Source organism: Cervus elaphus, chromosome 11, assembly GCF_910594005.1.
Source record: "Cervus elaphus chromosome 11, mCerEla1.1, whole genome shotgun sequence".
Lineage (NCBI taxonomy): Eukaryota > Metazoa > Chordata > Mammalia > Artiodactyla > Cervidae > Cervus > Cervus elaphus.
In genome coordinates this window covers 4,215,245-4,236,822 of record NC_057825.1, presented here as the reverse complement: position 1 = coordinate 4,236,822, position 21,578 = coordinate 4,215,245, and the positions used below count along the sequence as shown (strand labels likewise).

Sequence of the window (21,578 nt, the reverse complement as noted above, 5' to 3'; positions counted from 1 at the left end):
GAGGGGCCTTTCAGCTCACCGAAATTTAATAGAGAACGTTCTGCCAAAAACAAAAGGCACCAGCGGAGCGCTCGGTGGATGATATGTATTCCAGCCCATGTCTGGCAAACTCTCAGATGGCAGCCGCGAGGCAGGGTCAGGCGGGTTCTATTAGCTCAATTAATGAGGAGTAAGATAAGGCTAACATCCGGCTCGTCGGGCGGCTCGGCGCAGAGCTGGAGTAATGGAGTTATTAACCTCAGTCAGCCACTGAATTGTGCGGCTGATTCCAACTCCATTTCCTAGTTCAGGCCTCTATTAATGGGCTGTTTATTATCCTTAATCCACATAAGGATCAGTGGCAGAAATATGAGAGCTTCCTGGAAGGACCAAGTGATAATAAGAGGAGGAGAGAGAGGCGAGAAATCCTCTCCATCTCATATTTTAATTTTTCTCTGGGCCAACTGCTGTTCTCTTAAGGGACGAGAGCGTCCTCCTCACTCTGGAACACGTCGGAAACGGCAAAGCCATTCTCCGAGGGTCTCGTTGTGTGGTCCTGCAAAACACAGGGCCGCAGGCCACTAAAAACTAATCAGCTTTTTAAATCAGACAGAGAGCTCTGGCATATTAACAATATACCAGTTCAGTTTTTAGTTTCATAGTATACCACATTATACCATTATCTAACATAGTGGAACCCGAGCGATCAGACCAGCATTCGGCAGAGGGATTTGTCAACATGGTTAAACGCCCTGATGACAATTTCCCAGCTTGCCTGGCTCCACAGGACCCTTCCGGACAAAAAGGGGGCTTTGTTTTTGTCTCTTTCGGGGTCCCTCTCTCGTCTCACGTGCTGGGTGAAGAAGGAGCTACTTTCCTCAATTCCAACCAACAGGAGTCTTCAAATACTTCCCATAGGCAAGAAAAGCAAGCAGGTTGAGACTTTAGAGTAAAAATATTAATATTTTGAATAGAAATGAGTTATCTGTGCCAACCTACAATGAATACAGCAATTACTCTCTGAGGATCATCCCTCAACGTATAACAGTATTTGCCATTGTAGCCTCTTTCTATGAAACTGGAATTCAAAATCATATGGGTGGGACTTCCCTGGTGGTCCCGGGGTTCGATAGAACCAGGGACCCGGGTTCGATACCTAGTAAGGGAACTAAAGATCCCACATACCGAAACTAAAAGATCCCGCATGCTGCAACAGCAATCATGCATGCCACAGCTAAGACTCGACACTGCCAAATAAATAAAGCAATATTCAAAAACAAAACTAAATCGCATGAGTAACTGACATGATAAACGTTTTTCATGATTTTTAACATGTAGCCACATCAGCGGCACGCATGTTTGGGGCATGTGAGTGTGTAATTTATCATATGAGAACAAGAGAGAAAACTAGATCCCACACTTTGAATCGGGGCTTCCCAGGTGGCTCAGCAGTAGAGAAACCGCCTGCTGGTGTAAGAGATGCAGGTTCCATCCCGGGGTCGGGAAGATCCTCTAGAGGAGGGAACCGCAACCCACTCCAGGATTCTTGCCTGGACAGGCTTATGAACAGAGGAGCCTGGCGGGCTACAGTCTATGGGGCTGCAAAGAGTCGGACACAACTGAGCGACTGAGCACACACGCCTGCACACTTCGAATGAGAGTCTGTCCTCCCAAGAGGAGCCGTGGGCAGGGTGTTCAGAGCCCACTGTGTCCACGGCACTTGCCAGGTATAAGGTACACATACACACACACACAGCATTGGGCCTGTCCTGTTCAAAGAGGAGAGGTTATTGCTCCATTTGACAGATGGGACAACTGAGGTTAAATGTAGTTTTTTCGAGCAAGCTAGCCAGTGAACAGGGATAGACACTCATCACCTTGCAGAACAGGAACAGTGCAGCCATTTAGAGCAAAGAGCTGGGGTCAAGGAGGGTCTCCTCCAGGCGGCCTGGGGCAAAGGCCCCAGCTTCTCTGAGCCCACATGCCTTTTCCTGAACCAAGCTACTTTAAGGGGCTATCGAATGGACTGAAGGAGATGCAAGGCAGGCACACAACTTGCACTCAGCAGACCCCAGGCATCTCTAGCATCACTCCTGTTGTCAGGGTGACGAAGAGGGTAGAAGATGAGGGGGCGGGACCAGGGAAGGAAGAAGTGTTCTCAGGGACTCGCCCTAGGAACACGGCAGGGCCGCGGCAGAGCGGAGGCAGGAAGTGGATGCAGATGGGGGGCGGGGGGCGGAGAGAGAAAGCCGTTCTCGGCAGCCAGCCGGGCAGCGGCCTGAGCAGAACGTTCCGGGCTGCCTTCCACCACCGGGTGGAGGCTTGTTTCAAGGCCACAGGAAATCTGAAAGCTTCCAGCCCCACTTGTCTGAGAAGTGCGCCGGGCAGGCGGCACTTGGGTGGGTGGGTGGGGGATGGTCCCAGCCCCTCCGGGTGGGGGGGATTTGTGTCCATGGGTCTGGGTCCCCTGGGCAGTTCTGCTCTCCGGTTCCCCAGGGGAAAGGGCTGTGTTTTTAGCAAAAGCCAACAAGACGCCCAGCACCGACTGGGAGCCACATGCAATGCGAAGAGACTTGTCACTGCCTCCCCAGGGACAATCAAAGCCCTCTGGGCGCCTCTAGATGTGGGACACACAACTGTCTCGTTTAGGAAATAATAATAAATAAGAAATTAAAACCCATCACGCTTGCGAAGGAGCCTACAGAGCAGTTGCCGGTTTGCACAAAACAACCCAGGACAGAAGAAGCGCATCAAAAATGCTGTCCTTGGGTGATTTCTCCCTCGCCCCCAGAGCTAGTCCAGCGGGACACAGAAAGAGCGAAATGTTACAGCAAACAGCACTGGTAAAATCGTGAATTCAATGGGCAACGACTCGGCGAGGGTCCCCCCCTTTCACCCTCTTTCTGGGAATTTCTGAGAGCTGCAGCAACAGCTCTGACCCAGGCCTTGCCGGCTGGCCTGCAGCTGTGCAGCCTGGGAGGACCAGGAGGTTCAGGGCACGGCCCACCCCATCCTCTCCTCACAGCATCAGAGGGAGGGAGGATGCAAAAAAAAAAAAGAACCCGTCTGTCTGATACACTGCAAACTTTCCAACATCAATCAGAAGCCTGTACTCCCTTCCATAGTAGACATTAATTTTGAAAAGAAACACAGGGCTACAAACTTGCAGCATGAAGTGAATTATTTTATAGTCACAGGCAAGGGCAGATTTCCAGATGTAGTCTTGGACACTTCTTTGTTTCTTTCTTTTTCTCTTCCTTTTTCTTTTTTTTTTTTTTTACTATTATTATTGCATTTTAACAAACTTTATAGCCCATTTTATTTGTTCTCAAATAACTTTTTCTCCTTCTTTTCGACACATCAATGACTTGGTTTGTTTCCCTCACGGTGAGATGTTGGAACTGAGAGATTGATACTGCTCAGCGAGTTATGATTTAGTATTATGTGCTGTGGGTTTATGAAGCAGGAGTCAAACAAAACATTGCATTTGAACACTATCCATTTATTAGCTCTATGGAGAGATTTATATTTGACAAGGAGACAATAACTTTGCTTCCTGATACGCCGAAGGGGTCTATTTCTGTGTCCAATGCACAGAGTAGCTTGCCCTTCCCCAATAACTCTATTTACTACTATGAATACATTTTAATAATAAAATTGATATATATGTAAATTTATTTTAATCTAATTTCATTGAATCCTCCTAAAATAAAAAAAAAGAGCCTTTGTAGATTGTTTTCATATCTGAGTTATAGATTTCTGTGTCGTATTCCCAGATTGATTTCCAGGCTATAATTCTGTCAAGATTTCCTCCCGGTGTCAAAAACAGCAACACCACAGCTAGGGTGCTTTATAATTGGCATCACAACGGAACCAGAATTACAGCCTCGATATTCATCCCAGAGCTGGCTGGGTTCGTCTTAGAATATTTCTCACTTCCTTAGCCTCTTCCTGGGCTTGAAGGTTTATGGCGAAAATTACTTTCTAAATTAATCACAAAAATGCTGCATTGAAAGCTAAGGCGGAGGTGGTGGATTAGACAGGGATAAGGAAGGTGGGGGGGAAAATACACCCTCAATGAAGGCAGAAGAGTACAGAAGGATGATTAAACAGAGGCAGACGATTAAATCTAGGCTGTAAACAAACACCTTTTTCTTTTCCCCCTCTGCTTGTCCTCTGCCTTAGGGTCAAATAAATTAAACTGGCATTATTTACTACATAAGAGAAACTCATTTTTATTTTGTGGTGAATGGAGAAGTACTTCTTTGCAAGCTTGCCCTAAATCAAAGAGGCTCTTGAATCACCCTCCCTGTGTGCTTTTAATAAACACCAGGCCCGTCCCCTGTGGGTCATGCAGCCCTGGCCTGGCACAAGGGCTGGCAGATAAAACACTTGTTTTTCCCCTCGGGGTTCAGAAAAATGAGCACTAGGCTCTCTCCCTACGTCTTGTCAATGACCCGCCCCCAGCCTTCTTCTAAGTGACTGTCTGCATTTTTTCTGACGCCTTTCATCTTCAGGTCGATGGTGAGCCTACTCAGAAACTAACTATCGACACTGAAGTCTGCTCCATCATCAGAAAACAGATGGTGGAAACTTGGCCTTGTAGCCCGGTGGTCCCTGGAGACTACCGGGGAGAAGACAGGATGCTCAGGCTGCCGGCTGGGTCCCGGCTGCTCGAGAACTAACCAGACCTTTCACCCTCCCAGGAGGGAGCGCTCCAGACCCAGCGCTGAGGACGTGATTAAGACAGGACTGAGGAGAGACTCCAACCGGGGGGGACGGAAGAATGCCCCTCACGAAGAGGTCCACCCCTAACCCCCAAGGTCCGTGAATGTGCTGCTCTACCTGGAGCAGCGGCTCCGCGCTGAGGTTACACTAAGGACCTCGATAGGTCAGATGATCTGGGTGGACCCGCTCCAATGACAGGAGTCGGAGAACTGTCCCCAGCTCTGGTCAGAGGGAGATGGGAGCACAGAAGAAGGTCAGGTGTGCCAACGATGCTGTCTCTGAACAAACAGGAAGGGGGAGGTGATCCCAGGGTGGCAGGCAATTTCGAGAGGCTGAACAGGGGAGGAAACGGACTCTTCCCAGGGCCTCCGGAAAGGAGTGCAGCCCGTCTCACATAGTGACGTCAGCCTTACAGAATGGTAAGACGTGTACTGTTCAAGCCACTAAGTTGGTTGTGGCGATTGTTCAGTCACTCAGTGTCCGACTCCGCGACCCCATGGGCTGCAGCACGCCCGCCTTCCGTGTCCTTCACCGCCTCCCGGGGCTTGCTCATACTCAAGTCCGCTGAGTCGGTGATGCCAGCCAACCATCGCGTTTGTGGTTGCTTATGCCAACAGTCATAGAAAGCTAATTTTCTGTTTTCTAGGACCAACTCATGCTCCTCTTAGACCAACAGCAGACCTACACAGAGACAAGTGATTTGCAAAATATAACCACCTTGGGACTCAGGTATAGACACAGCCAAATAAGGGTCCGAAAAGTTTAAACAGAGAAATAGAGAGAGAATGAATACCTTTTGGAAGAAAAATTACTCCAGGAAACAGCAGCACACTTTAGATAAAGCCTTATCAAGGACCTCTCTGGTGGCGCAGTGGTAGACTCTGCCTGCTAACGCGGGAGACACAGGTTTAATCCCGGGTCCGGGAAGATTCCACACGTTGAGGAGCAGTCAAGCCTGTGTGCCACAACTTCTGAGCCTGCGCTCTGGGGCCCGGCAGCTGCAAGTGCTGGGCCCGCACGTCTAGGGCCCGCGCTCCGCAGCAAGAGAAGCTGCCACAGTCCGTGCACTGCGACAAAGCGCAGCCCCTGCTCGCCACAGTTAGAAAAAGCCCTCACGAGAGCAATAAAGAACCAGTGCCACCAAAAATACAAACACATAAAATGTTAAAAAAAAAAGCCTTATCAATGCTCAAAATAATTTAGACAGAACAGACTCTATGATAGGAGAAATCAAAGAAAAGAGGATGAGATAAAATTTAAAAGGAGGTATTCTAATGCATATATATGGAATCTAGAAGAATGGTACTGAAGAATTCATTTACAGGACAGCAATGGAGAAACAGCCATAGGGGATAGATTTACAGACTGGGGAGAGGGGAGGAGAGGGTATGATGTGTGGAGAGAGTAACAGGGAAACTTACATTAGCATATGGAAAATAGATAGTCAACCGGGAATTTGCTATCTGGCTCAGGAAACTCAAAGAGGGGCACCTGCATCAACCTAGAGGGGTGGGGTGGGGAGGGAGATGGGAGGGAGGTTCAAAAGGGAGGGGACAGATGTACACCTATGGCTGATTCATGTTGAGGTTTGACAGAAAACAACAAAATTCTGTAAAGCAATTATCCTTCAATAAAAAATAAATTTAAAAAAAAGAGAACAAATTTAAAAGGAGAAGAAAGAAAACCGACAACATTAAGGGAAAAAGAATTCCCTGGTGGTCCAGTGGTCTAGACTGGGCACTTTCAGTGCCGTGGCCCAAGTTCAATCCCTGACCCAGAAACTAAGATCCCGCAGGCTGTGTGGTTCAGCCAAAACAAGTTTAAAAAAAAAAAAGTAAGGGGGGGGGGAAATCAGGGAAATGTATAAGAATTATAGAAGTGAAAAAAGAAGAAACAAGAAATAATACTGATTTTATTTAAATAAACTTATTGTGAAGGACGGATTTTAAAAATAATACAGAAAGAAAAAGGAAAAGATAAAGCTACTAGAAAGAAATCCTAATTATGGAAGACAGATGATGAATGTCCAACATACATTTATTCGGTCTTTCTTTCCCCGTGGCTCTGCGGTAAAAAATCTGCCTGCAATGCAGGAGCCACAGGAGATGCGGGTTCGATTCCTAGGTTGGGAAGATCCCCTGGAGGAGGGCATGGCAACCCACCCCAGTATTCTTGCCTGGAGAATCCCATGGACAGAGGAGCCTGGCGGGCTGCAGTCCATGGGGTTGCAAAGAGTTAGACACGACTAAAGCAACTTAGCACACCAAATGAATGAACCACAAAAAAATTAATATATGTACTAGAAGGAAATTCTCCTGAAATACTGGAAACAGAAAGGATTCATAATATTCCAGAGAAAAGCAATAAAGAGAACCAGAACTGACAAATGGTCTGGTGAATATAAATGAATTGAGAGAGAGAGAGAGAGCATCCAGACATAAGAAGTATATTACCTTAAATGTAAAAAAACCTCAGATGTTCCCGCAACCCCACAGGTGTCAGAGTGCAGTACAGAAACGATGCAGGATGCTGAGGAGTAAGAAAAGTGATGGGAGAATTCTTTACTTTGTTAGCTGTTTACAAGTAAAGTTAACAGAAAGACCATCTCAAATGTGCAAGAATTTAGGAAGTTAAGCATGTACGAATCCTTGTTGAAAGTGACTCAAAGACTTAATCCTTTCAAATGAACAATGAATCAAAATGGATAAATGGAGAGGCTGAACAATGTGAATAGCTGGTATTGAAATTTGAATCCAGCTGAAGAGAGAATGAAAACTTCTCAAATACAGTAAGAACAGCTAAAAACAATGCAATTGCTATATTTCTAGAAATAAAAGCTTAGTGATCTTAAAAGTAATAATCTGTGTACAACAGACTGAGATCACATGTCTGTTCCTCCCAACCGTCCTGCAGCCCCCGCGGCCCCTTGAGGCCCCCCGTGGCCCCCCAACAAAAGTGGAGGTGGGGAGGGGAATAAGGAAGTGGTATGTATGGGAGCATTTTCTCCTTCATCTTTCATATGACAGAGTCAGAATAGTCTGTTTCATTTTTCAAAATTGACAAATTGAGAAATACAAGTTTAATCAAGCCGTCTTGACAAGACTAGTAGAGCTAGAAACAGATTATCTTCTAAACCAACTGGGGGGAGGGGCGGAGAGGAGAGACACCAACAAAAGCAATAATAAAACAAAAGGAAAACATAGACCATTAAAAAAAAGATGGAGAACAAAGGAAACCACGATGAAGCATAAAATAAAGTGATAAAAAGCAAAAATATAGTGGGATAAATTCAGCCATCCAAGGAAAAAGACAAGCAGGTTGAATAAAACATATTAAACCCAATTTCATTCTGTCCCACACAACAACCTAAAATAAAGGAAGCAAAGTAATTGATGGTAAGAGACATGCAAATGCAATGAAGCAAACAGGGGTTGAGCTGTGGATAAACATGGCACATTGAACCATGCACCACACTCTATTTCCTCCAAAACCCCAGAGAAAACTGACAGGAAAGGGATTCTGAAACCCTAAGCAGCAAAGACAGGGAGAATTGAGGGAGGGAAGGCAATTTAAAACATTTTGGGGGGAATTCCCTGGCAGTTCAGTGGTTAAGATTCTGCTCTTCCACTGCAGGGGACCCGGGTTCAGTCCTTGGTTGGGGAACTAAGATCCTGCATGCTACAAAGCACGGCTAAAATAATTAAATTTTTTAAGGTTTTTTTTTTTTTTTTTGAGGCTTGGAAGAGCTGGATCAGTGGCAAGAAACTGCAGAGACCTCAAAAAGGCAAACCTCAAGTCGCAGCAGGAAAAGCCGAGAAGAAACCCCGTCCCTACCGGCAAATCCTAAAAGGCTCAGGCACAGGTACTGAAGTGGAGCCGTGCTGGCACACGTTAGCAGACGGGACATGGGTCTGCATGTCCCACACACAGGACCGGAGGCTGGAAAACGGGCTGTTTTATTTCAGACGCCAGTGAGCTCGGTGAACGCTGATGTGGTGCTGCCCAGGAGAAAACAGAGAGTCCGCGCTGGAGGAGACGGCGACGGCCCTGTCCCAGTCACTTTCATCAGCGTGACGCTGCGCGGTGAGCACGCGGCTGACATGAGCCGTTACGGACCAAATAACACCGCACCAAAACACGTACGGCAAAAGCTGCGGGAAACGCAAAATCGAACTATTAACAAGCCTGCTCCAAGGAACGGTTGCTGCTGAGGTTTTAAAAACCATTCCGGCCATAGGCAAAGAATGAAAACCTATGAAATGACCACATCATTGATCCCATAAGCCTGATAAAGGACAAAACACATGGAAAAAATTCAGACCCATATTACATATGCTTATTAATATAAAAAAAATCTAAATAAAAGTGTAGCCAATACCGTACAATAGTATATTAGCTTCCCACTGCTGCCATAACTAATTACCACAGATACAGTTTCTTTAGAAAGTTCAAATCTATCTTCCCACAGTTCTGGAGGTCAGAAGTCTGGTACAGGTCCAACCGTAGCACAATCAAGGTCACCGGGATGACCCTACCTACTTTAAGGCCAACTGCTCAGTTACCTTAATTACACTGGCAAAGTTCCTTCTGCCACGTAACCCAATATTCACAGGAAAGAGGCTCTGCAGGTCATGGAGAATCAAGACTGTGTCTGCACAAGCCTATACTGAAAGAATAGCACACCATGAGATAGTCATTCTAGGGATGAAAGGCTGACTTACTATCAGAAAACCTACTAAAATACTTTATCATATTCATATGTCAAAAAGAGAAGGAAAAATCATCTGTCTTAGAAGATGCCAAAAAAACCCTTTGAAGTTCAACATCAACTTCGGACATTTTAAACTCTAAACACTTTACTTTAAAACTTTATTTATTCTGCATTTATTGTTGCTATACTGTGTGAGGCGTGTGGGATCTTAGTTCCCCGACCAGGGATCAAGCCCATGCCCACTGCGATGGAAGTGAGGATTCTCAGTCACTGGACCACCAGGGAAGCCCCAGAACTACACCTCTTTAACTTTACAAAAACTCTGCATACCTTGAATGACAGTAGTGCCTTTGTGGTAGAATACAGGACAATCCTTCAGGTCAGGGGGCAAAAAAACACACTTGTCTATCATGAGCCAGCTCTGGGAGCATTAGTCAATGCAGTTAGGCAAAAGAGTAAAATGACAAATATAAATACTGGAAAGGAGAAGGACAAAAAAGAGAAATATTTCTGATGACATGACCATCCACCCCGAAAAGCCCAAGAGAATCAACTGAAGACCTATCAGAAGCAGTCAGAGGTTTCCAGGAAACAAGCTGGGACATAAAAATAAGTAAGAAAAGTCGGTACCATTCTCAGAATCCTGAGAAATCCGGTTAGAAAATAAAAAGGGTGCAAATATCTCATTATCACAGTATCAACAAGAACAACAGGTAATACAATACCCAGAAATACACTTAAAATGAAAAGCGAGGGCCCCAATAAAGTGCTGGTTGTCTCACGAAGGGGCAAGGAGAGAACAGGGCCACAGACTGCAACGGACCAAGCCATAAACCTAATGCGATTCCAGTTAGTTAAAACGTCAACAGCAGTGTTCATTTGGAATACTAAATATGTGAGGCGGACACTAAAGAAGAGTAATGAGGGACTTCCCTGGTGGTCCAGAGGTTAAGACTCCCTATGCAGGGGCCTGGGTTTGATCCCTGGTCAGAGAACTACATCCCACATGCTAAAGATTCCATGTGCTGCAACTAAGACTCGGCAGAGCCAAAGAAATAAAGAAAATAGTAATGGAAGGGCCTTGTCCTTAACTGGCTATTTTGAAATATATGATAAAGCTAAAGTGTGGTTTGCCTGGCATGGTTCTATACCGTGCTAAGCCGCTTCAGGCGCGTCTGACTCTGGACTGACTCTGCGACCCCGTGGACTGTAGCCCACCAGGCTCCTCTCTCCATGGTATTCTCCAGGCAAGAACACTGGAGTGGGTTGCCATGCCTTTTTGCTGCAGAAGTAGACTTGTGGGGAACAACAGAAAGTTTAGAAGTACAGCCAAGTATACTGAGAGACGGTATCTACAAGCAGACAGTGGTCAGACCACATATGAATACATACTCCCGGACCACCAGGTGGCCGACTCTCTTGGTATAAACAGCAAACTCTGACAGCCTCTGTTTTCTTCATGTGGGTGGTCTTTGTTTATTTCCACAACATCTACCGTTGTGGGGTGCTCTCAAGTTCAAGTTAGTGGAGGAAGGACAGAATATTCAACAATATTTGACATCGTTTTGAAAGAAATGGCTAACGGTTGGGGAAAAAGGAGGCTGGTACAGCAAACCTACATCAAAATAAACGTCAGGGACTTGCCCAGTGGTCCAGTGGTTAGGAATCCGCCTGCCAATGCAGAGGTTCCATCCCTGGTCCCGGAAGATTCCACCTGCCTCGGGGCAACGAGCCCGAGACGCAACTACTGAGCCTGAGTGCTCTGGAACCGGTGCTCCCCAACGAGAGAGCAGCCCCCGCTTGCTGCAACCGGAGAAAGCCTGCGTGCAGCAACAATACTGGCCAAAAATAAAGAAAATAACTTTTAAAAAATTTTAAATAAATAAATATCAGATGCATCAAAGATCCAAATGAAAAAGGGAAATTGTGAAAACAGTAGGCGGAAACCATGGACTGCTCTGCACCACAGTCCCAGCGGGCAGGCGAGACTGGCTGATACTTGTCCTCACTCACAGACGGACGTGCAGGTCCAGTAAGGGGAGCGGCAGAGCCGGGATGAGAGCCCCGCTCGCAGGGTAAACAGGACGGGTGGTGGGATGGGGGTGGCCAGGCACACGCCCTCTCGGGACCGTGGGCAGGCTCCAGGCAAACGGCCCGCTGTCACAGGGGCCTGGAGAGGCGGCAGAGACCCGCCCGGGAGCGCGCGGGAAGCGGGCTGCTGACCTGTTGGGCTTGTAGCCCAGGCTGTCCATCACGTGCGCCTGGTCCAGGTCTCGCGGGAAGCCGTGCAGCACCCACCCTCTCTCGACGCAGTCTTGCTGGTCCAGGCGCTGCTTCAGCACCTTCATGATGATGTTGTCGGGGACTGCGGAGAAAGGAGGACAGCTGGTCACTCTTCGGACCCAGCAGGAAGGTGAGGGCGCATCCGAGGTTGTTGCCCACCGGCTTCCTAACTTCATCTGACCGGGGTTTGAACTGGTGAAGAGGTGGGTTTAGGTGGCTGAGGATGTGGGTGCCTGTTTCTCGGGGCGCGCCTCGGTCCCACCAATGAGGGGAACGTGTCTGTGCGGGGAGGGAATGCACTGGGTGACCTTGACGTTGAGTTTCCCTGACTTTGACAAGATAGATGCCCATGGGTAGCCAGGACAGCTCCCAACTCTCCAGTGACGTGCGGGCACCCTTCTCCCCACCCTGCCCCCCAGGATCCAGCTTTTGCTGCAAAAGACTTTTCACGGAAGCCCCAGTGGAAGGTTTAGTTTTCCTCCAGTGGAGCAGTAGTCGTGTCCCCAAGGCTCTCTGCTAATTTACGATGCACATGCAAACCCACCCCCTTCTTCTCCCCTTTCCCCTGATTCTCCCCTCCTTGCTGTTTAGAATCAAATCTCTCTCAAGAATCACAGAGTTAGTTATAACCGGTGACTGAAATCAAGTCTCGTAGAGAAGGAGATGTTAAGAAGTCTCTTGTTTACATTACTGCAATTGACATTTTCCTGAAATTTATACCTTTCTTCCCAGACTCATTAAATGGCCTGTGTTGCTAATGTACTGCGTTCCAGCAATTTGCACTGCATTTCCTGCGCTTTGCACTCATTTTTCCAGAGATACTTGGTAAATATTACCGTTGTTTGCTATAAATGTGGGCCTGATGACGAGCAGGTTTTCCAAGCGGCAGTGACAGAGTGGTTCGCGGCTTCTGTGGAGATGCTTGGTTGCCCTCCGACTGGCCATCCGGGGGTCAGCCCAGTGGCCTTAATACACACGACTGGAACCTTCCCAAAGGCCCCCTAGGCTGACAGCCGGGTGAGAGATCCAGAAAACGTCACTACCAGCTGCTCTCCTCTGTGGCCGGGACACACCGAGTGACCGCCCCGCTGCCCAAGAACCATAAACCTCCATCTAAACCTCCTCCAATCAGGATTTCCCTGATTTTGTTTTCACATCTTTCAGCCTTCCTTCTCCAGTCTGAAGGAAAGAGCAGGAAAGGGATTTTGCCCTGATGAGGCGATCTGGCCGAGACAGGTCAGTGAGGAGTTGATACAGCTAATCCCATCCCTTCCCTGCTGAAACCTGCCGTCGCTCCCCAGTGCTCTTCGCTACGGTCAACAGGGCCCTGCAGGGTCCATGGCCTGCCTCCCCCGGGTGAATCTCCCCCCAGCTCTCCACCTCCCCTTGAAAGTGCTGGTCCCTCCAGCCAAGCCTCCTTCCCCCATGCCTTGCCTGGGGCCAGGCTCCCGAGGAGTGTACGCTCCCAGGACGGTCCATAGGTGGGTTAGCATCTGTTTCTTCACCTCCGCTTGCCGCCCTGTTCTTAATGCTCCAGCTAATGCTCTGCGGAGTGCTGCCTCTCACGAGGACAGAGGACCACGCCCACCTCGCTTGTCCATAATTAACACAGTGTCTGGCATGCAGGACGTGGTGGAAGAAATAAACCAGAGCACTCCATCTGCAAAGCTTCACTGCAACAAAGATGTTAAAAACCAACTTGACCGGACTCTGGGGAGCTCAGAATTAGAGTGGGAGCTGGGCTGGGGGCACCCATGAATCTGGGGTCTGGTCTCAGCCCTGCCCTTGGGTGCCAGCCGACCTCCGCTGGTCCCACAGTCTCTCCCAGTCCCGGTCTCCTCATCTGCCGAGAGGATGCCCAGCTCCGGCCCCAGGGGATCAACACCGCATGTCGTCCCAGGCGCTTGCGAGGCCCTCAGAGGCACTTGTGCCCTTCGGTTCCGGAATGTAGGTCAGGAGACAATGCTCCATGAACCCTCGCGTGTTCCCACTGGGGCCAAGGTGTTCTAAGCTCGCCCCTGGGATACAGGATGGCTGACTTCAAGCAAGCCTGGGCAGGTAAAGCTGGAGAGATTTAGGGAACCCCGCCCTGAGTCCTCTGTTCTTATCCCAGGGGTAGGAAATCTACTGCTTGACCCCTCACTCCCCAGGAGCTGTTTGTATTCAGGGCAGGGGCAGGGAGGGCAGAGGGGCAGCTGTCACGGCTTCGGGGGTCCCCTTCCCCAGCTCCGCACTGCACTCTCTACGCACACACTGCACACTGGCTCCCGCCAGTGACCCCTGTGACAAGTCGGGGTGCGGGGAACCACCACTAAGACCACTATGTGAATAAGGAACAGAACTTTTCTCTGATTCAGAAACCTCATGTTATCTGTCAGGAGAAATACATACAGATTAAAGACAATGAGGGTCACGAATCTGCTATACAGCCTTCCAGTCCAGGCCTACCCCTAAATATTTACAGGGATTCTCACAGAAATTGAAACCTGTCCAGAAATAAGCCTTTCCCAGTCAGTGTCTGTCCGGTGGAGCGTAATGTAGCATTCGAGCTGTGCCCAGGCCCAGGCTCTGACACCGCCACCCACAGCAAACAAGAAGCCCAGGGCCCTGCCCTCCTGGAGTCCACATTCCAGCCGGCGAGACAGACGATGCACAGATAAATAAATAACCATTTCAGAAAGTCACAAATACTAGGAAGAAAGCAAACCAAGTGGTGGGATGATGCTGGTTTGACTGGATCCAGGATGGTCTCTGAGGTCACAACTGGCCGAGATCTGGACCATGAGTTCAGATCTCCTCACGGATATCTGGGGAGGATGTTCGGGGTGGAGCTGATGGCAAGGCAAAGGCCCTGAGGCTGGAACAACCTTGGCACGTTCAAGGGATGGAAAAAAGGTCAGTGTGGCTGGAGCAGAGGGACTCTGGGAAGTGCGGGTGGGGAGGTCCTGCCAGGTCATCTGGAAGGAAGTGTATCTGCCCACGCCCAGGCCATCTGGGGAAGGACTGGGCACAGGCCTTCAGTGCACATTTATTGAAAGAACACACAAGGGCTGATCTCAGGATCCTGAGCTAGGACACCCAGGAACGTGCGCTTTACCACATTTGCACAAGGATGGCCCATTCCGTGGGTCAGCCAGTGGAGTCCCCATCTGGGATCCAGGCTCCAAGGAGGTGGTTAGGAGATAGCACTCTACCTCCTGTGAAGTCTGCTGAGTGCCCAAGAACTGATGCTGTCAAACTGTGGTGCTGGAGACAGCTCTTGAGAGTCCCTTGGACAGCAAGGTGATCAAACCAGTCAGTCCTAAAAGAAATCAACCTTCCGCTAAACGGAAACCAAATCAAAAAAAGAATTCCTTGGTGGTCCAGTGGTTAGGACTTGGTGCTTTCATTGCAGTGGTCCAGATTCAATCCCTGGTCAGGGAACTAAGTCCCTGCAAGTTGCACGGCATGACCAAAATAAACAAATAAAAGGAAAGTAAGCCATCTTTTGATGACCCCACAAGCACAGTGCCCTCAAGTCCTTGGGCACTTGGAGTGGCTGAGGGATGCTTCCATCGACGCCCCGTCAGAGAGGCCGGCCCAGGTACAGCGAGCTCCCTGCATCCCTCTCCTGATCTGTCCCCATCAGCCCTGAGACTAAAGGGGCAGGATCTTCACCTACAGACAGGGAAGGTGAGTGGGCTGAGCTCTAAGGTGGGACGGGAGGGCAGGAAGGTTAGTAAGTGTTGCTGCCTTTATGAGAGTTCCTTAAAATAAAACCCAGGAAACTCAGCTCTTGGCTCCCCTTGGCTCCTTTCTTGGAGCAAATGTGAGCGGAGAGCCCTGCGGTCCAGCTGAGGGATCTCCCTGACCGTCAGAATCCTCCTCTATGACACCTGCCTCACCGGCTGTTATGGGGCTTGGAGACAACTCATGGGGTCTGCCAGACCCATCGAGGTCTTCTGAAGGGAGGTGCCAGTATAAATTTAATTCCTTCGGAAAGTTTACCCAGAGTCCCATCAGGTGGCTATGATGAAGCCACTGGTAAGCACAGGGACCCTCAAATTACAAACATGATCATCTGGGCGTGAATCTGGCTTCAGGAGAGGGCTGTGGGCCTGAGACAGGCTTGTCCTTGGGGGAGGGCCCACTGGGTAATTAGTTTGCTGACCAGTGATGCCCTGGGCCCCGTGAAGGCCTCTGTCGATGAGGGTGAGGATTGCACTGGGCCAGTAATTTTCTTCACTAATCAGTGCTGTTGGAGACCAAGCTGCAGTTAGGGGTGGACGGCTAAGCACTGAGCTTCTGAGGCAACAGAGACTGCTCAGAGGCTCAGAGAGGGAGAGGCCCGGAAGGTTATCCCATTGACCACCCTCATCTCAAAGCTGAGAAACCAAGGCCCCAAAAGGTTGTGAGTTAAGTGATCTGTGCAAGCCAGTTGCTCAGCTGGGAAGAAATCTGACTCAAGGTCAAGAAGTCTGACCAGACAGAAGCACAAAGAGACTTCTTGGTTTAGGGTTTTTTTTTTTTTTTTTTTCCCTTGTTAAGTTGGCAACAACTTCTAGAGGGAATTTCCCAACTGGCATCAAAAGTTAAAATGTACATACCTCGTGGCCCAGCAATCATGTTCCAAAGAATTTACATCTAAGATACAACCACAGAGAGGACAGAAGACATGCACGTGGAGATGTCTATTTCAGTGCCGTTTATAACAGGGATGACAGAAACGACTTCAAGTGTCCATCAGCAGAGGACAGCTTACATAAAGGACGAGGCGTCTACGCAGGGTAGGTCGCTTAGTCATGTCTGACTCTTTGCGACCCCGTGGACTGTAGCCTACCAGGCTCCTCCGTCCATGGGATTCTCTCCAGGCAAGAATACTGGAATGGGTTACCATTTCCTTCTCCACAGGATCTTCCCGACCCAGGGATCGAACTGAGGTCTCCCACATTGCAGGCAGACGCTTTACCCTCTGAGCCACCAGGGAAGTCCCAAGTGTGCTATTAGGAAACCTTTAAAAAATCATCTATGTTGACTTGGAAAGAGGCCTCTGACAGAACATCAAATGGGGAAAAAAAGCAAGTAAACGAAGTGGATAATATGATCTGGTGGTTTAGTTGCTAAGTCCAACTCTTGCAACCCCATGGACTGTAGCCCGCCAGGCTCCTCTGTCCATGGCGAGAATACTGGAGTGGGTTGCCATTTCCTTCTCCAGGGGATCTTCCAGACCCAGGGATTGAATCCGGATCTCCTGCACTGCAGGTAGATTGCTGACCAACTGAGCTACCAGGGAAGCCACTGAAGTATATATTGACCTACATATACACACACAACGTGTACACACATGTACACACAACACACACACACAGGGGAGAGAGGAGGGGCCATACTGATGCCCCAAGAGTGATGGCCGGTCCCTCGGGGACTCAGGGTCCTGGAGTCGAGAGAGACAATAACATGAGTCGACACATCCCAGCCGGAGAGCCAAAGGACCCAGGAGGTGTGACAGTGAGGGCTTCGGAAGAGGGCAAGGTCTCATCGCCCCCGAGGATGGGGAAGAAGGTGGCTGCTCACACAGACTCCAGCTTCCAGCCAAAACCAAAACGAGCCCCTCTCTGCAGACTCTCAAATGAGCGCTTCTCCTGAGAGGGGCTTCCCACGACTGTGGATCAATCATCATCGGTGGAGTGTTTGTTTAACGCCTACACCCTCATCCCCCACTGGAGAAAGCAGAGACCCCTGGCCAGTCAGGCTCATTGCTACCCCCGCACCTGGTACACATGCCAGGCACTCGGCAGGTGCTTAGTAAACACTCTTTGAATGAACGAATGAATGAATGAATGACAGCCTAGACCATCTCCTGAAACCAGGCCTGTTCTCCCAAGCACCAAGTCAGGTCTCGTGGCAATGGGTTCTCCCAGAGTCCTTTTCATCCACTCCACGACGGACTTGTGAACTAAACAGGTAGTCAAGGGAATACGTCTTGACTTTGGGAATTAGTTTCAAAATAATCCTAAGTGGGGAGGGGCTCTTGCAGATGCAAGATCCATTGCACCGCTGATCCAGAACACACAGGTTCCCTGCACTGGCGATGGGTCCCCTCGGGCTCCTTATTCTATTCTCTCTGCGTTCCAAACAAGTTTAACGGCTTCCATTAACAAAGTGGGTTTTTTGTCTAAAGGAAATGATTTAAAGGCCTAAAAGAGATTGAAACGACCACCGTGAGACACTGTCGCAGAGGGTCAAAGGATGAATCTCCCTGTCCTCACGCCCCAGAAGCGGCTCTCACTTTGGGGGGACCTAAGGGCTGGATGGAGCCCTTGCCTGCTGTTACTCGGGGCCCAGGAGCCTGGCATCATGGTACCCGCCCAGACCCGCCCTCCCTGGGTGATCCTGGGGAAGCTGCTTAGAGTGCACACCTGGCCGCTGCCCTCCACGTGTCTCGGTCAAGGTTGAACATCAGTAACTGGGGCTCCTGGGACCTGGGAGACAGAGGCTGCGGGACCACGGAAGTTCACTGGTCCCCTCGAAGCAACGGACAGCTCTGGGCATCACCGGGGACCGTCTCCCAGGGATGGGCTGTGCTCCCCCGTTGGAGGCTGGGAAACACTGCTGACCGCTAAAACAAATGACAGACCCCCCCAGACGTGTCCTTGCCTGTGAGAGGCCCTCCCAGTGACGGCGGCTCAGGCCCAGCGGTGAAGGTTGAGGCAGGAAGGCCTGCCTTCAGGGCACCTCCCAGGCCCACCCCTGTGTCTCCTGCATCAGGTTCTGCTCTGCGCCTTTGGCTGCCGCCTTTCCCCGTGCCCCCGCCACTGTAGGCCATCACCTCACTTTTCCAGCCCTGCACGGTCTGACCAGCCAGTTCAGCAAAAATGCAGAACAGAGCTCGCCCACGGTGTTCTGCTGGAAGTTGAAATTCTCCTTGATAATGCTGTCCACTGCCCTTCATCCTCCTCTCGGAGAGAGATTTCCAGCGCGGCCTCGAGTCTCTCCCCATTGAGTCAGGTGCCTCAGGCTTGATTTCTGGGCTTGACAGCTAACATCTTACCCTGCGTATAAGCTACTGCCAAGGGCTACCTCTCCGAAACGTCCTGTCAACCCTAAATTTAGCAAAGTGCGAGATATGAATATCCCATTATTTCATAAAGGCCACATCACATGCTTTCGGGTGTTATTTTTTTCTTTTTCTGAAAATCTTCCATGAGAGATAGCCGTCCTCACATTGACCTCGAGGTTATTAAAATCTCAATCCGTTTGCTCCCTGCCGGCCAGGTATGCTTGACACAAGGGTGGACGGAGAGCTGTGGTCACAAGTGAAAGGCTTTCAGGCCCCAGGGGGACCCACCAGGCCCCCCACTGACCCCACCCAGGACACCTGGCCCGTCCTGGTCTTGAAGGGGAGGCGTCTTCAAGCTCCCTCCCGCCTATCAGTCCCCTGGCTCACGCAGAAGGAAGGGCCCCGTGAGTCAGGCCACCGTGACGTGACCGGAAGGGACTAGCCTTCCTGGGCAGAAAGTCTGCATCTTCAGTGTCCAGCTCGGAGAGCCGGTGGCGTTCACTAGGGAAGGCCCTGAGAGAGCTCCCAGGCCAGCTCATGGAAGTCTAGTGGAAGCCAGAGCCGAGGGCAGAGGGGACTCACTGGGAACCCTTCCCCGGACCCTTCCTGCTGCATCTCACACCTCGCTGCCGCCTGTGGTCCAAGCCTCCGCATCCCTGTGAGCATCCTTGACCAGGGCTCGGCTCGGGGAGGCAGGGACCCCAGGGCACCAGGCTGCTGGTGCCGGCCCCAAAAGGCTGGGACGGACACTGGAGAAAAGGAAGCAGCTCCCTCAGCCGGCGCTTCAAGGTAAAGAATTCCCAAGGTTAAATGGTGTGCCCAGGATTCACGATTTAACCCTCCTGCCACCCCAGGGCAGATCAGAAAAGGCCGAGGACCTCACACACACCCCCTACACCCTCCCGACACGCTACGCACACCCAGGCAATCACCTATCACACCTGCACGCATCCCTGCAGGACACGCACACGACTCACCAACTACACACCAACCTACCCCCAGACAGGCTACACCCACATGCACAACACTCACTGCACCCCACACCGTCTGCACACAACACGGCACACACAGACACTGCCCCTCCCCCCCCCACATACAGAGCCTGTGGCGTCTTTCCTTCTTCAAGGCCCCATTTAAAATCAAGTAAAGGGGACCCTCAGCCTCTGTCGGGGTTCATGGGGGGCTCAGCGCTTTCTTCTCCACCCCCCCCACATCCCAACACAGCTCCCGGGCCCCGCCCCCTCCTGACCCGGCCAAGGGGGAGCGACTTGGAAAGGAACCCTGGCTGCTGCGGAGGAGAAAAAAGTACTGCTTTTGTTTGCGTTTTCTATTTCATCTCATGCATACTGATGCTTGAAGGAAACGGGGCTCCCGCTCCCCCCACACGTCTGCCTCTTCCCCAGATTGCTGGGGGCTTGGCTCAGGCTGTGGATTGGGCTCTTCCCGGCCCCCGCTTACTAAGCATTATAGTCCAGCGAAAGCTAAACGCCACCATTTCTGGGAGCCCACCACTCTCGGGATAGTGAGGATTGCTGGCAGCCGAGCGAGGCCTGCGAGGCCTCCCCGCCTCCGCAGCCGGAAATCAGCGTCTGCAGAGCCAGCAGCGCCGGCAGGGCCTGGGGCCAGAGGGGGCCTTCAGTGATGCGCTTTGTTTATTCTTTACTGCCACCTGCTGGTCAGCCATGGATCCTGCGCCCCAAGTGAGCACTTAAAAGGATAAACCCAACATTTCTGAAACCAGCACAGGACCAGAGGAGAAGAAAGTGGGTTATTCGACTTGGTTGCACTCCACCATTCTTCAGGGGTGGGGAGCAAGCCCCCGTGGAGAACTTATTTCCTTCCTAAACTCAAGTCACTTGCCCTGACAAACGCCTCTTCTGGCCAGCAGTGTTTCCCAGGCACAAGATGGAACAGATGTCTTCTAAGGCTTCTTTAGATTCCAAAAATCTATTTCCTCACATCTCGAGTATTCAACAACAATATTTAAATCTGCTTGTCAGACAATGGTGCCAGGAGATAACAATTTAAAAAAATAATAATCTACAAGTTTTCCCACAAACTGTAAATGCGGGACAGGGTGTATAGAGAAGGGAACCCTCCTGCATTGTTGGTGGGAATGTAAATTGGTGCACCCACTATGGAGAACAGTATGGAGGTTCCTTTAGAAACTAAAAATAGAGCTACCATATGACCCTGCAATCCCATTCCTGGGCATACATCTGGAGAAAAACGTGATCTGAAAGGATATATGCGTTCATTGCAGCACTATTCAAAATAGCCAAGACGTGGAAGCAACCAGAATGTCCACTGACAGAGCAATGGATAAAGATGTGGTACACACACACAGTGGAATATTACTCAACCATTAAAAAGAATGAAATAATGCCATTTGCGGCAATGGATGGACTTAGAGATTATCATAATGAGTGACGTAAGTCTGACAGAGAACTATCATATGACATCCCTTAAATGTGGAATCTAAAAAAAAAACTATACAAATCAACTTAAAAAACAGAACAAGACTCACAGACTTAGAGAATGAACTTACGGTTGTCAGGGGGAAAGCTGGGGAAAGGTATAGTTAGGGAGTTTGGGATGGACATGTACACACTGCTACATTTAAAATGGATAACCAATAAGGACCTACTCTCTAGCACAGGGAACTCTATTCAGTGTGATGTGACAGCCTGGATGGAAGGGGAATCTGGGGGAGAACGGATGCACATACGTGCATGGCTGAGTCCCTTGGCTGTTCACCTGAAACTGTCACAGCCTTGTTAATAGGCTATACTGCAATACAAAATAAAAAGGCTTTAAAAAATAAAATAATTCACAAGC

General features: G+C 49.8%; 1 protein-coding gene across 14 annotated transcripts in view; it reads right to left on the bottom strand.

Annotated features, from left to right (window-relative positions):
- AK8 (adenylate kinase 8) overlaps positions 1-21,578 on the bottom strand; it is a 132,946-nt gene that overhangs the window by 39,982 nt on the left and 71,386 nt on the right. For 13 of the 14 annotated variants that reach the window (XR_006343299.1, XM_043916504.1, XM_043916507.1 and 10 more), the window contains one exon: positions 11,642-11,783. The exons of the other annotated variant lie outside the window; for it this stretch is intronic. Coding sequence is in view for 12 of the 13 variants with exons in the window: in XM_043916504.1 (XP_043772439.1) it covers positions 11,642-11,783 (142 nt within the window). In the remaining variant the exon portion in view is untranslated. The remainder of the gene's footprint in view (positions 1-11,641; positions 11,784-21,578) is intronic. 14 annotated transcript variants of the gene reach the window in all.